This window comes from Epinephelus lanceolatus, chromosome 9, assembly GCF_041903045.1.
Source record: "Epinephelus lanceolatus isolate andai-2023 chromosome 9, ASM4190304v1, whole genome shotgun sequence".
NCBI lineage: Eukaryota > Metazoa > Chordata > Actinopteri > Perciformes > Serranidae > Epinephelus > Epinephelus lanceolatus.
In genome coordinates this window covers 22,345,493-22,362,340 of record NC_135742.1, presented here as the reverse complement: position 1 = coordinate 22,362,340, position 16,848 = coordinate 22,345,493, and the positions used below count along the sequence as shown (strand labels likewise).

The 16,848-nt window shown below is 41.7% G+C and overlaps 1 protein-coding gene across 3 annotated transcripts in view; it reads right to left on the bottom strand.

Moving 5' to 3' along the window:
• The window catches only part of pdlim5a (PDZ and LIM domain 5a), an 84,865-nt gene extending 74,728 nt beyond the window's left edge, over positions 1-10,137 (bottom strand). For all 3 annotated transcript variants that reach the window (XM_033619083.2, XM_033619086.2, XM_033619087.2), the window contains exons 1-2: positions 10,003-10,137; positions 9,263-9,522 (exon numbers count right to left, since the gene is read on the bottom strand). In XM_033619083.2, the coding sequence (XP_033474974.1) occupies positions 9,263-9,361 (99 nt within the window). In that variant the 5' untranslated portion in view covers positions 9,362-9,522; positions 10,003-10,137. The remainder of the gene's footprint in view (positions 1-9,262; positions 9,523-10,002) is intronic.
• Positions 10,138-16,848: the final 6,711 nt, after the last annotated feature.

Here is a 16,848-nt window from a genome sequence, read left to right as displayed (position 1 = left end):
AACCAGTTTGTTGATTCATTTATCTCTGCTGTAGAAATCAATTGCCAGTTTGCTACCCAGAAGTGTTTGAGTAATGTCATGTTGATTCAGTCAGTAGTATGGGATGCAGCAATAAAACATTTTGGGTAGTGTTGTGAATCAAACCAAATCAAAACAATAGTTTGAGTCAAGTTTGAATAACATTCTACCCACAGAACCACACAAACTCTTTAATTTGACCCAGATCATCACATATGTAACAATTTCAAAGACCCTAAAAAACAAATAAAATGACAATCATTGGTTTTATTGTGATTATAGCTATTTAAGCCAATAAAAAAGCACAATATTTATGAAATATTTTAACTTCAGAAAAGTCAAAATTGATCTCAACATAATAGGGGGGTTAAAAAAAGATCATCCAGCTGTGAACCAAATCACTGGCACATGAGAGGAACCATCACTAGTTTTGCCTTCTGTTACGCCAGTAGGCATGAGACTTCAGGGTCTAGAGTCCTCTGAACGACATCCAAACTAAGCACCAAGAGCAAATACCTAAAAGCCGAGGAGGAAAGAGAATAGCTGCAGCTGTTTTCCTTCTATTGAACTCCTCACCCACAGCCGTTTAAGTTTTATTTCTATCAGTCTTTGCAGTCAACCAATATTATTATGAATATACATGATACCAGCCATGAGGCCAGTAACCGAAGAGGAAGACAGAGGAGACATGGCCGGATAAGCAGCTACTGTGGAAAATACATTATAGGCGCATTAAACAATAGGGTATTCAAGCCTCTTCATTGTGAATTCACTGCAGAGCATGTTATGACCTGGCTGTGCTTGTTTGCCAGGGTTATAAAAGTTTTTGTGGCCTCAAATACTTCTGTTCATTCCAGTTACACTAAAGCAGCGTCCTTCACAAACTGTTATTTGAATTCTTTCAGCATGCCTCATATTGTATTATGATGTCTTTAGACAATGCAGATAAATTACTTTTTGAAGTCCCTCGAAAGGTTTGTCCACTATGCAGCATGAATTATGAAAGCAGCCTAGTGTGAGATATTTCAAGTGTGACCCTGTATGAAAACTAAAGGTTTCTTTTTTATGGCTGAAAATATTACAGTGTTATTCTCATTTCAGAATGGTTCCTGTACTGGCATGTGTGACACTGATAGGGCTTTATACGAAGGATTAGTCAGTCCATTACCGGTGAAGACAGAAGTGCCTCAGCGAGTTCACCAGTAGGACCAGATAACTGTCAACATGCAATATGAAGGAACAGTGATGTTTTCAAAGAGTAATCCCTCCCTTCTCTCTTTACTCATCACTCCTATAATGCTACAAACCAACCTCAAAAAATGTTTACTAATAGCTATTAATAACAGAAGATTTGTGACATCACAAAAAAGCCACAACTGCAAATCTTAAACATTAAATCTCACACATTTTACGGGGTGTAAGATTATTCCTTGCGCTGCTGTGAACTCAGAGAAAGTCCAGTCTTTTGCACAGTCCAAATACAACAAGTCTGCGCCAACAGGCACACACACATCAGCACTGACAGATTGATTTGTGGGAGAGGAAATGATAAGTTGTTGATTCTGGCTCTGGGAATATTTCACTAAGATAGATAGATAGACACTTGGAGGGGAGCATGGGACTTGTTTGATTAAGATGGATTTAAGAGTTATTAAGTCATACGGAGGAGCTGTCAACTGGCTCTGCTTGTCTGGTATGAAAAGTTAAGGTGCAAAGTTTTCAGCATCGCAGCAGGTTTGAGATCTGGACAGTGATGCAATGTGAGTATAAATACTGTAAGAGGAGGAAATAGAGGCAGGGAGGCAGGAAGGCAGGAAGGCGGAGAGAAGAGACAGAGACTATGTTTAGAACGAAAGAGTCTTTGAAATAGACCCATCACTGTGGTCAGTTGTTATCATCGCCTGTTGAAGCGTCTCTAGGGCAGCGGGAGGCAGCCGATGCTGTTCCAGGAACTGCATTCTTCCATGAAAAGGCTTTAATATAGATTAACTGTCCAGTCATCTTGCTGTAGTCACAGCACAAACTTTATTGTGTGTGATTAACAATTCTTCAAAACCAGACAATTCTATATGGAGCTCTGGAGGAAGGATTCATCCAGTGATGACATTCAGATGCCTGATTATGGACATGATGCAAAGAAATTCAATTTCTCATGAGATGCATAAATAACTGGAATTACTGTCTCGTGGTTGTATGCCTCTGCAAAACAGTCAAGTTGCAGTAAACGTTTATGTCCATGTCCAGACTCACATGTAGCCTGCTGACAATCCTTCAATTATGGATGTTGCTGCAGAGAAACTACATATTCTAAAATATGGATGCTTCACATACATCTTCAACCAAACAGCACAGAAGAGCTATACAACCACCACAGTTTCAAGGTCGACAGCCAAGATTAGCGTCACAAATTCAGTATCCAAATGCCTCTTCTTCTGTTCCTGAGTTATGGTGTTAAAGCAGTGGTTCCCAACTGGTCCAGCCATGGGGTCCAGATTTCTCCTTAGTCATTAGTTTAAGGTCCACACTGTTTAATATATTCAGCGTCATACTTACGTTTAGCCATGTCGTTGAGCTAGTTTGCTGTCCCTGTCAAGTAGCTGTCCTTTAGTGGCTCTACAGCAGAAAACAGCACTTCAAAATAAAAGCTCTGTGTTGTTTTTACAAACTTGACACATTTGCGAGTCAATTGCGGTCCATTCAGATTGGGCCCGTGACCCACTTTTGGACCGCGACCCACCAGTTGGAAACCACTGCGTTAAATAATGGCCAGATAAGTGTTTTAGCAGAAAATCATTATGTCACAGTTGACCTTCGACCCTTTGGCTATAAAATGTCATCACATCATCATTTGATTTTATTAGACATCGGTCTGAAGTTTTGTCATAATTAGCGTATGAATTCCTGAGTTATGGCCGAAAACCTGTTTTGTGAGGTCACAGTGACCTTTGACCCCCAAATTCTAACCAGTTCATCGCTCAGTCCAAGTAGAAATTCAAGGAATTCCCTCAAGGTCCTCTTGAAATATTGCTTTCACAAGAATGAGATGGACATGAGGTCACAGTGACCTTTGATCACCAAAATCTACGCAGTCCATTGAGAAGTCCAAGTGGAGGTTTGTGCCAAATTTGAAGAAATTCCCCAAAGGTGTTCTTGACATATTGCATCTGTGAGAATGGGACGGACAGACAACCCATAAAAGTAATGCCTCAAGCCACAGATGGCGCTGATGTGGAGATGGTTAGCATAAAATGTGCTGCTGCCATCTACCTGTATTTGATTAAAACGACATTTAATCAAACACACCCTCAAAAATGACCTATCCTGACATAATTCTGCAGTTTTTATTCAGAGTCCCTGAAACATCTAGGATGCACTCAGGTAAATATTCAGCATAGACCCAGGAGCTCTTAAAACAAGGATACAGATCCGAGACCAGTCTCCCTCATGAGTGGGCGTGGTGGTCACGGGGAACTGACCTGTAAAATGATGCATCTATTTTCAGAACCTTAATGCACAGGCTCCCCCTGGGCTGCCTTCCCTTAAATTATTTTAGTAGTGGATCCTGTAAGTGGGTTGCCCTCAGAAGCGTTTAAATATTGATTCACAGTGTTGTAAATTTAACTGAGAATAGAGGGCAGCTATTTCCTGTCTCTACACATGAGGGACCTTGTTCTTGAAAACCATTTGATCCGTGAAACAAGTAAATGGATTTCACAATAAATGGTTTTAATGAGGATTAACGGTAACCAGAGCGCTTCTGCAGGCTGTTTTCTGCAAAATCTTTTCAGCAGCACATCCATTTAATAGCTGCTTCACTACACGTCAAGGTATTATGGTAGACTGGTGCTTACACTGACAAACTATTAGAGCTGTTATTCTCTTTAAGCCTATCATCAGCCACTTGTCCCTGAGCAAGACCTTCACCTGTGTTGTGACTGAAATATACTCTGAATAAGAGCACCAGTGTGACTATCCAGCTGCTTTGCTGGGCATTACAATGTATGATTGTATATATGATTATTTGCAGGAATTATCAAGGTGCTGCAGACGTTTAATAAATATACTTGAGGAGAACTTCGCAACCTCGCTCTTTCACACTGCCTACAATCTTTTCCTTTCTTCTCCACATATCTCCTTTTATGGACTACGTCAAACTGGGTTACTGTGGTAAAAAGTTTCATTGGCACTTTGAGAAGCAGCACCGTCAATCTTGGCCAGTTGTAAAACTGTTTTTCTACACTGTAAGAAAAAAGAAATAAAAGAGGCAGTGAGAAAGACAGCACTTAGTGGGAAGATAACTCAGGACATACAGCTGCGGTTACACCTACTCGACCCCATGATGCAATACTGGCACAATGTGATAATACCGTGGCTATGACTTGTGCCGTAAACGAAGCACACAGTATATCCACATATGTATGGAGCTTAGCAACAGCAGCTGTTAGGGTAAGTGTGGTTTGGCAGTAGTGCTGCGTTCCCTAATAACCCCTTCTTAGAACCAACTCTATGGTTGGGCTGGCAGAGAGCGATGTGTCTGGGACACACAGCAGAAACACACTGTGGGTATGGGCATATGTGTGTATGTGTCAGTGATCAGCGGTCAGAAGAGTTGCCCTTCATCTACGTAAATTGGATTTAATAGGTCGGATAAGGTTAGGGTTTGGTTTGATTTTTGTATGTAGGCTGAAACTAAGATCTAATGAAATAAAGGGGCACATAGATACAGAGAGAGAGAGAAACAAATAGGATGGTATGAGGGTACAAGGCATGATAAGAATGAGGGGGGCAGAAAGGGAGATCTAGATAAATGATCTGTTGAGGGACATACAGCCCGAGACTGTCTGTCATCAGCCCTCAAGTCACCCTTAGTCTCTGTATACACTGTGTACATTCATTTCCACAGACTGCATATCAGTATCACTGTACATTCAGTCTCATGCTCCCACTCTCTTCCTCTCCTCTCTGCTGATATACATTTCTCTCCTCTCAGGACCCAAACCTAAATAATGGCCACCCTTAACTCAGTTTGACTTTTCCAAAACCAGATGCACTGCTGTTCAGTTTTACAGGTTTTTCACAAATTTAAAAAACTGCTACATAAAACAATCGACCTTTATGTCACAAAGACGCACTGACTTTATAGTCAGAGCAAAATGGTGTGTTGGCACCTCAACAGGGTATTCAAAACTGTGAACCAATGGGATATTCACTGTGCAAATGACAACGGCTGAGTTTTTGTTTTGGTTTATTGGCTCATGTTTTTGTTTACACCTTTTTATGCACAATGAAGTAACAGCACAAAAATAGAAATATAACATCATAACTTTAAAGTCCTCCTCCACTCAAAAAACTGAGCATAGCGTTCAGGCAGGACACGACGTCAAGCTCAGCTCACATCCCAGCTACATCAGCTGATCTTTAACAGCCCAATCAAATTACTGATCAGCTGATTGATGGAAGGGAGTCAGCTGATAGATCACATGATTCCTTTCTATGCAACCAATTGGCGAATCTCATTCAGGGCGCCCTATTTAAACTGCTTTGGCCTGCCTACTGTCGCTGCTTCCTCTGCAAGCTGCTTTGCAACCTGCCTCCACCCCAGCTCCTTCTTTTCATGTTGTGTCTGCCTTATCATTGTCATTTCTGTTTGTCACTGATGCTGCTCTGTTCTGTTCCTGGGGGTCTTTGCTGCTGCTCTCCCTGCCTGAGGCTTTCCATGTAGACACATGGAAGGGCAGGGAAGGTTGCTCTCCCTGCCTCAGGCTTTCCTCGCCTGCACATGGAAGGGCAGAGAGGTTTTCTCTTTCCGCCTCGGGCTTTACACAAAGGCATGTGGAAGAGTCTTTCTGCGTAGGCCTAGGAAAGGCAGAGTGGCCCCAGAACAGAGCCATATTGCCAAATAAAATACTGCAAATTGAAATAAAGTTTTCTTTGACTAAAGTGTTCCTGACTGAAATGTGTTTTTCTTACATTGGTGCCCCCTAAAATGTCTGACCTTGCCTACAGTGACTTGTATCAGAGTCCTGCACGGGTCCAGTTTTCAAGATCCGCCCCGACCCGACCCGGCGACGTACAAACCCGCACCCGAACCGCAAACCCGCGCAACAGGCCAATTAGTACCGCAACCCGGTCTGACCTGTTGAAACACGACACGCAGCCCGACCCATAACCCGGATTTAAAGTAATCATTTTGGGTCATATTGGCTGAATATTGAACAGTATATCGCCACAGTTAAGGTGCCAGTGAGTAAACAACGACCTGAATGAAGCAGCTCTCACAGTAAAAACCTGACTTCAGCTCCATCATCAACCCTCTGTACTCTTCTCCCATACGAGTGTAAAAGCACTCGTTTGTTAGGTTTAATGCTTTTAAACTTTTAATCTATGTAAAGGAACTTTACATGTATAGCCTAATAATAGACTTACTTTCTGTCCAGAGCGACGTTCAGCAGTTACGAGCTGTCACGTGTTTTTAGAATCCATCGAGGAGAGAAGTAATCCATCAGGGAAACACTTCAGAAACATTATAAAGTGATAGTTGTACGTTTTATCCACTTATTTCTCAAATACCTAAATAATTATTTACTGTTTTGGAAGTGGCGCTTGTTAGACAGTGGCAGCCATGTTGATTCTGTCGTCCAATCACAAATTGTGTTATCAGATGGTGAAACGCGTGTAAACAGCTGAACCAATGACCGTTGCGAAATAGCGGAGGCGATCCTCAGAGAGTAAATAATGACCAAGATAGTTATCTGTAGTTTACCGAACTAATGACTGATGTGTTTATCTAAAACCCGCGATCCGACCCGCACGTTATTTTTTCCACCCAGATCCGAACCCGGGAAAAAAAATTTTTTTTCAAAAACCACCCGCAAATCAGCTGTTTTTGCGGGTACCCAACCCAGTGCAGGACTCTGACTTGTATCTATGCAGAGTTTGTCACTAGAGGTGCTTCACATTTCTCTGCTAAAGGGGGCAATGTCTGTGCACTTTCCTTAAACCTGAGATTTAAAGGTAGCCTACACTAGGCAAGCTAGATTAGGTACGTAACTAATACGAAAATCAATCACTGTCTAATATGGAAAGCACATCGTGATGGGGGAACAGACTTTGGACAACACTCTAAAAGACACCTGAAATCTCCAGCGAAGTGCTGACTTTTTAGTAGAGAGCGTGAGTTAGCATTAGCACAGTGGAAGTTTTGACAGCAAACATGGTAGAATGTGCAGTTTTTGGATGTAAACTGTTCCCTGAAACTTCCTTCCTTTATCTGCCAAAAATCCTATCATAGCAGATATTGTTGTACGTTTCAAAAACAGTAACACGGTGTCAGCCATCTCCAGTTACAAGCTAACAAACACCGTACATAAAAGACTACACATCTGCTAGTTGCCAATTTTGGTGCACAACAGAACTCATGAGTCCGGGTCTGACTGAGGCTCAAACACGTATGCCTGAATCTCTCCGATGTTTCCTCTGACTCTAGCGCTAGCCATCTTAATAAGCACTGCTTTTTTCACCGGTCAACAAATCACAAGCAGCGCTGGAGAAACTGGAAAGCAAATTATTAATTATAACTATTATGTCGGAAAACCATGTCAAGCAAAATATTGGTATTCGTATTTTTACATACTTTTAAATGTGTCTGGAGAAGGACTTTAATTATTATTTCACTTTTAACCGAAAATCACTAACTGGAGGTGGAATTTTTAGGCATAACTGGACCCTAATGTGGAAATACCTATAAATATAAAAGCATACTAAGTCATATTATCCACTTACACTTCATGGTCTTAAGCAGACCATACAAACATTTATTTTATCAGCACCCACAACTGCACCAGCACTTACTCACACTCCTGCCAACGTCTTGAAACCTCAAACCATATAACTGTCATTGTGATACTGCAGTAAAGGTCAGAGTGAGCTGCTGAGACGATTATAGTTTAGGTACTGCCAACTTGTCAGGGAATAAGAAAACTTTCACTGACCAACATCAACATTTATTTCCATCTATCATCCCTTTTTCAGCACGATTTCATTGCACATAATTTTTTTGTGCTGCAGAATATTTTTGTTCTAATTTGTTATTTCAGATGTGACAGCGTCCATGTATCAGAATTCAAGATTGCATATACAGAGCTGATTTTGTATAATTTTTGCTCGTCTTTTTCTTTTTTCTCGCTTTCATTTTCTATTTCTGTCCTCTGTCTGTCATTTATTTTGTCTCTCAGTTACCCAGATAGCGTCTTCCATAATCTTGAGTCCGTGCACGCACTCCCAGACACAAACACACACACAAACACACACACACACACACACACACACACACACACAACTGTGGTAAGAATTCACATGGCTTCAGTTAGTGGGAAAAGTATCACATCCAAAGTAATAACACAAACATGGCAACCCAAAGCGGCCCCAAGGGGGATTGGCACAGGACCTGGCAAGCCATTCATCATCAGTCTCATGTTGCCAGGAGTCTGTACACTGCCAGGTCTAGTGATTTGTATTTGTGCGTGTGAATGTACTGAATGTGTGTATGCGGGTGTGGTGCGTGTACGCTTTGCTGTATTTCGTGTGTGCCAGTGAGGCTGCACTCCCCAAGCAGAACGGAACAGAAGCTTGAGCTAGGGATTATCAGTTTCAGGATCCTACTTTAGTTAAAGTGATGAGGGAAACATATTTGTGTGAATTTTAATGTGTGAATTAAGAGCAGACTGGGAGGGCAACAAGAGGTAATATTAGGAGTAGACGCTGAAAGGCAAAGAAACCAAGGGACCATCAAGTTACTTGTTCACGCAGAGGGACTGAAGCCAAGATTCGCGTGCGCCAGAAACTTTGATTGCGGCACTTTCACTACAGACACTCAAAAGTGAAGTGGAATGCACAGAGAGTGAGAAAAGGTTTCCTGTGTGGTCGATGCATGACAGATGGCATATGATTCAGTTGGGCTATCATCACTGTGGTGGTGGTGGCGAGGTGGAGAAAAGATGGACAGGAGGATGAGAGAGAGAGTGAGGAAGGAAGAAAGGAAGGACAGAAGGGAATCAGTTGAATCTTTTTAATCACTTATCGGCCATGTGGCATCGCTGGGATGCCATTCTGCAGCTGCACTGTGATGAATGTGTGTGCAGATAAAAAAGGGTATGTGCTCTTATCACATAATAGATGATACTTGAACGTGTGTTGGAGTAGACTTACCATCACGTGTTTTAAAGTGTGTGTGTTCTGGTCTTACCCTGGAGATGGTGAGGGGCATATTGAAGTCCTTCCCTCCCTGCAGCCTGAAGCCCCAGGGGGCAGGGCCTAACAGAGTGGCGCTGTAGTTGCTGCTCATGGTCTCCTTGATGATGTCAAACGTGTTCGGCGCTAATGTTGCAGTCGAGCGATGATGCTGACGGCTGGCAAATAGGTTGCAGATTGGGTGATAGTAGTGATGTCACTGGGTTTTGATGATAAGAACGTGGCTGTGGCTCCTTTAGGATGTTGTTCCAAGATCTGAGGGAAGACATGAACGTAAAGCACACATTAGATTTGTTATTGTATGGTTATATAAGACAAAGGAGGCGAGAAGAAACACTTGGTGATGGATGACAGGAGAGGTCAAGAGGATGGTGCAGTGGGAGGAGGCGAGAAGCAAAAATGGAAAGGAAATTGAAAACATATATTATCCCCAAAACAAGGTAGTTACACACTTTCAGTACACAAAAAAACAGGTTTTCAATATGAATTTTCATGGTTACAAAATTAAAAAAAATATTAAAATTGAATTATGCAATTGGCCGCACACTCAGAAGCAGATAAAATATAAACACATACAAATGCAAATGATACTAAAGTATGCTGCAGCAGTTCAGTAGCATTTAAGACTTACAATACCCCCAGGAAACCCTCACCAGGGGTCAATTACACAGCTAATATTAATATAATTGCATCCTACTATTTAGTAGCATAATATTGTTAATGGAAAGGCTGTACCTCCTTAATGGAAATTCCAGAGAGGGAAATAATTCCTTCACAAGCAGGTAGACAATGTAATCCCTAGTTTCCCCTGGACTATCCCCTTCCCAGCAAACACACTGTATGTGTGTGAGAGAGGTGGAGAGGGATGCAATGCTCTTATATACCAGCTAATGACAGAGGGGAGGGAAAAGGTGGAGGAGGGGAGAGGAGGGAGGCGAGAGGGAGAACGGGTAGAGGTTAGGTTGGGAGGAGAGAGGGAGGGGAAAGAGGAGGGGTATCACCCATGGGTGGAGTGAGTGGGACACAGAAGAGGAGGAGAAATGAGAGGAGATGATATGAGGGGGGAGATTAGGGGATGGGAGGAGACAACACTCAGTAAAAAAAAAATGAGGAGGGGGAGATAGGAAAAGGGGGGTCGTGGGGGGGATTAAGGAGAAGAGTGTGGGAGCACTGCACACAGAGAAAATGACATGGGGAGAGAGAGAGAGAGGGGCAGAGGAGAGGGGACAGTTTATCTTTCATTCGGATATTTTGGGAACATTGACTCAGTGCTGCAGGCTGCTTCGTTTAAGGTGGAACCAGCCGTAACCAGATCATGACCCAAGAGCACATCCCAAAGGCTTTGATTAAAATGCCTTTGAAAGGTTACCTTTATATGATACGCTGGGGTGATGGTGATTGGATACAACCTCAGGATCAACATGTTAAACTCTTGTAACACAGTTGTTTCACAATGCCCCAACTATAAAACAGACTCTTCAAGAGAAGCATTTTGGAAAATCAGAGACAGGTTGAGATTTTTCTTCAGCTGATGTCAACTGACTTTCACAACTATTTCAATTTACCATTAAGTTGACTCTGTCACCTATTTTTTAAATGTTGCTTTCTATCCCATAGTTCCTTTGTCCTAAACTAATCAGCTTTAGCTACTGGATACGGGACAGTTCACCCTCAAATCAAAAATCCAGATTTTTCCTTTCATCTGTAGTGCTACTTATCAATCTAAAATTGTTTTGGTGTGAGTTGCCAAGTTTGACAGATATTGGCCGTAGAGATGTCAGCCTTCTCTCCAATATAATGGAACTAGATGGCACTTGGCTTGTGGTGCTCAAAGCACCAAAAATATATTTGATAAACTCAACAGCAATGTCTCTTTCCAGAAATCATGACCCAGTTACTCAAGATAATCCACAGACCTTGTTGTGAGCAGTTTCATATTCAGTAGGAATTATTTCCTATTTACCAAACAGCACTCACCAACCGTGTCATGCAGGAAGAAGCATGCATCTACTCATCGATGAAAGACTCATGCTCCTGACCAACACAGTCTCACTCCAAAGTTGTCGAAATCCAGCACTTGGGCAATGTCTTTGAAAGGTTTGTCTGTGTTGGCATCAGACACTGACAAAAAAGCTGTCCTTTAATGTCAGCATGACACATGGCCAGTCTCCGCTAAACTATAAAGGCACTCGGCGGCGTCAGGGGGAAACGCAGCGGGACAAGGACGAAAATTAAGGTGGTGAAAGTCCGAGAAGGGTGGGTGGGTCCAACAAACACTGACCTTCACCCAGGAGAGCTTTGTTTGCGTCCCGCCAGATTATAAAGCCAAACCCTGTTCTTTTTCCCTAAACCTAAACATGTGCGTTAGTTGTTGAAGGAAAAAACTTAAATTCTTGTTGTACTGACGTAGTGCTTTTATTTTGAAAGAGACTGTATGTAAACAGTAAATTTCCTGTGAAAACAGAAGTGTATTTTGAAAGAATACAATGCATGTAACAGACAGAACTTGACACGGTGTCCCAGAACGTCAACAACCAACACACTTGTGGTACCTTTCAAGTCATATCTGGACGCGGAAGGTCCATGACCAAATGTCGATATATGACAAGGTCGGAGTGATAATGTGTTGTCTTGACAGTGCCAGACCTAAACAATAATGGCGTCCTCATCGGCAGAGCTGTACTGTTAGCTAGCTGAGCAGTGCTAGGTGAGCAAGCACTAGATGCACTAGCACTAGTATGCTTCCTTCTGTGCAGTGATACAGCAGCTGATGGGTGTAGTTCAGAAGAAAAAGAAAAATTTCTAAATGAAACTACTCAAAACAGTTTCTGTGGATTATCTTGAGTAACTGGGTCATGATTCCTGGAAAGAGACATTGCTAGTGAGTTTTTCAAATGTTTTTTTGGTGCTTTGAGCACCACAAGCCAAGTGACATCTTACTGCATTTTATTTGAGAGAAGGCAGACATCTCTACGGCCGATATCTCTTACACTCGGCAGCTCACACCAAAACAGTCTGGATTGATAAAAGCACGACAGATAAGAAGAAAAATATGTATTTTTGATATGGGGGTTGAACGGTCTCTTTAAAAATCAAATTCCAAAGCACAACCAATCAAGCAATTAGCTAATCTCTGCCTCACCTCTCGACATTTTGGTACAGATATGTAAACAATCCAGTGCCTAAGTCCAGCACCATCGTGTCCATCTCATTAGGTTTTCTCATTATTTATGTCCAGACAGCTGGCAGTTCTTCTCTTTCTGCACTTTTGCCCTGGCTTCAGTCCATTCTCCCTTTCCTAGCCCAGACAGATCAATATTGACTTTGTATTTAGACTGATATAGTAGTGGCTCAATTAAACTCTCATCCCATTCCTTTCTTGGCCCTGACCACAAACACACGGCCACACGGACAGACAGTACATCGTGCCAAGTCACAGCTCTGCACTCTGTTCACACAACTGCTAGTTAAAGCAGCCTGATGAGTTCAGTCAAAATAAGTTCTTAAGAAATATCACAGAGGAAATGAACAGCTTGAGAAAGGACTTGGACATGAGCTTAGAGGAGACGGCTAGACAGCGACTGGATGATCTTCAAGAGATGAGAGCGATAAAGAAAGTGCACACACGTAGAACTAAGAGATAAGAGGGGGAAGGAAGCAGGCTAACATTGCAGGCTCACATTTAACCTGCCGAACATCATGACGGATGCACAACATGAGAAGATTAAATACACAGTCATACACACATAAACACAGGATGCTCTTCATTAACCTGCTCATGTATGTTCCCACAGTGAGTCTAACACAGGCAATGCACTCTTCTCCAGCACAGCCAGGTTTAACAATAGCACAGCAAGTCCTGGGTGGAACAGACACGGTAGTCATTAACCCTGTTTCCGCTGCAGAGCTGAGGGGGTCTTGATGGGGTTGACTCAAATTTTACAGCAAATGTAATTACAAAAGGCACAGTGTTTATTCAGAGCTTTAACACAGATGGTTGCTCATGCCCGTTGTAAAAAGGACTGGCCAACATGGATAATAAGCGAGCCCTTCAGCCTTCTTTGATGCTATGGCGAACACCGTGGGATCGAAGCTTTCTCAGACCTGCCCGCCACTGCAGAAGGCAGGCTAATGCCAGCGATCTCTGCTGTTAAATTAATTAAAAACACACCGCTGATTAACCACAACAACAGTTACCATAACATCCTTTTCTTTCCTTTCTAGATAAGATCCCACATTTAACACTACACGCCTATGGACAGGGGTATCCAATGTAAACAGAGAACAACAGGAAGTCAGGTGTGGAGGCGCAGAGTAAGAGAGATAGAAAAGTTTTTTTGCAACTAAAACGCTTTGTTAGGAAACAATTGAAGTTAAAGAAACCCAACATGGGCTGCTCAAACACACTGACCTTCACATGCTTTTACTTTTGGCTGTGCAGTAAGAACATTTCTTTGCCCCCTACTTTGGCAATGAATTTAAACTTTTACAACGTTTCAAGGGGTGACAGCGAGCTAGATAAACAAAAGTGCACCATGTGAGCAGATTGTCTCCACAGACACACCCCTATACCCCTAACCGTTGTTATTCTTTTGAGGGCTTGATTATGCAAAATATCCACTATGGTAATTACTAGGGCTGCCCCCCAATAGTCGACCAAATGATAGTCGACCGAAAAGGTCATTAGTCGGCAAGATTTCATTGGTCGCTTAGTCGCAGAAAAAACAAACAAACTTGACTCTATTTGGAGCTGCGCCTCTCAGGTAAATAGGCTATACAAGGCTTGTTAAGGCTGCTTAGCAACCTCAGACGCAACCTGCCGCCATGCCCTTGAAAGCTGGCACAGATAAGGCACAAAAGTAGCGTTCAGAGCCCGACCTCACTTTTACCAGGCAGTTAAAAAAGCAGCCCCTAATTTCCAGGGCTGGTACCTGCGGTTATTCCACAGGCTAGTTAATAACATGTCGGGCAGGAAATCCAAAGTGTGGGATCATTTTGAGAAGGTGAAGGATGAACCCAAGGTGATATGTAAACTCATCTTCATTGGTCGACTACAAACATGACGTATCATCTGAAACATGGAAGCAGCTACATGCCCATTAGCCACTTAGCACAATCATTACTGCTTTGCCAACAGCGTCATTAACAGGCGGCTCGCTCAGTGTGACGTGCACTTGTAGATAAAACATAGGCCTATATTAATGAAGGTTCATTAGTACGGTTTTGTATTTCTCTGTAATGTAGCACAGTGTTAACAATGTTACTGATACTATTCTTTCTCACACCTTCAACTCAAACCATTGTGTTGCACCGCCCAAAATATATAATTTATTAATTAATTTAATATCATAAACATGCCGGAAACAAATCGATTAATGGCCCTAAATGACGACTACTGGTCGACTAGGAAAATTCTTGCTCGTGAACAGCCCTAGTAATAACATTCAGCTGCTTTACAGTCACTATAAGGACTAAAAGAGGATTTAGAGCTAATTTGACCTGTTTAAATCCACTTTAAACAAAATGTTTCATGGTTGCGAACCCTGTGTACTATAATGTAGATGATGCTCTCTCACACAGTCACATATATTTAAAGACAACTGCACTTTTATCTTTAAAGTGTATTTCAAGAGTGAATAAAGGATGAAAAGATCCTGTAAAGACAGGTTTGGAAAGTTCTCCCTATGATAAAAAATACAAATTAGACAACCTTTTAAGTAATGACCAAAAACTTGATTCAATAGAAGTGTAGAATAATAAACGAATAAATAACTGGAAACAGCACTTTAATGTCTCAAGTCCACGTGACAAGAGCACTGGTTTTAGTCCCATGAAGATAGAATTTCTAAAATATGGGCTCTCCCATGGGCCTACCAGTCTATTTCACTGTTATAAAACATTTGATCAATTGCTTGTATTGTCAAAAATGGCCAATGGCCAGAAAACTGCAACAGAGAGAACAAAGGAGATTTGCGGGCCACAGGATAATGATATCAAACACTAACAATAGAGAGTGTGCTGTAGCACGAAACCTCAGACACCCTGCCAGTCCTTTGTTCTGTCAAATGGTCTATTCCAGTCCCCATATGCTCACCTCTCCACATGCTTAATGATCACAGCTTAGCCCCCAGCCAAACACACACACACACACACACACACACACACACACACACACACACACTGAGACGAGCCCCACCCCTTGATGGTATGATAATCTGCCCATCTAAATGACATTTAATGCATCATCCACGTGAATAAAAGGGGGACACCCACCTCCTATTCTACCAGCTGCCCACATCCACACACACAACCTGGAAGGACGCAGCATATGAGCAGTCTCTCTTGTGTATAAATCATGTGTTTCAGGTCAAAACTGAAGACAACAGCTGTGGTCTGAATACCATTAATTCTAAATTAGTCCTTTCAGTCTGATTTATATTATTGAAAGTATAAATACACCACAAATATGATGAGCAAGTCCCTGGTGTGAACGTGCCTGAATGTATGATGTAAAAAGGGTTTGATTATCCTGTAAACATTCTTGTATACTAAAGTTTAAAATGTACTAAAAAAGTTATTTTATTCTACAAGCGCATGCAGGATCATAACAAAGCAAAGGTACACTGACATGAATAACAGATTTCAAAAGACCTTGAGAAGGCAGTTTTGTTTAGTGGAAAGTAAAAGAATGGAAATTGTAGGCATTTTCTTGTCTCCTTCACTTAGACTGATGAACCTGGAGGAAACGGGCAGCATGCCAGACCTAAATAACCCACAGTCGGAGGGCACATACAAATCACAGAAAACAAAAACCACTCCATTATCACACAAATTATTCTGTATACAAACATAACTTTCACTCACAGATGTACACACACCCACACACACACACACTCGTCCACAGGTCGACAGAAAAACATGTGTAAGATTGTTTATGTTGGGGAGAGTATTTGTCTGCCAGCCATCTAATCAGTCTGACCCCTCCAGACTGATATAAGCCCAACTAATCCCCCGACCCATCTCTGTAAATACTGCGCAGTTAGGGGTAGGGTTAGGGCAGTAGCCTTTTCTTTTCCAAGGTTTCTGCCAGTGCAGTCAGTACAAATGGTTCCTGTCCAAGGATTGAGTTTAATTTACTGCCAAACCAATAATGCTGTAATACATCCTCGCACAGGGGTTTGTATGATACCCTACAAAAATGCACACACACAACAGTTCGTATGAAATCCTAATAAATTAGCTCCCCAACAAATGACGTTATGTACTTGACATAACGTTACTGTGGTTTGGTTTATGACGACGTACCTTAACCCTTTGGAACCTGAGGCAATAGGCTTGATTTCTTTGAAAAACATGGGAAGAAGGCAACGAGCAACATAAGAGGAAATGACCTGAAAAAATGTACGAGAAATTAGTAAAAAGAGAAAAATAAAAACAAGAAAATTAGTTTTAAATAAAGAAAAAGAAAGAAAGTTAAAAACAAATAAACAAAAAATATAAATCTGCAACATCATTTTAAAATGTAATAATAATAATAAATAGTTTTTTTCCTAGCTTTTTCTTTTTTCCCTAGTTTTTTTT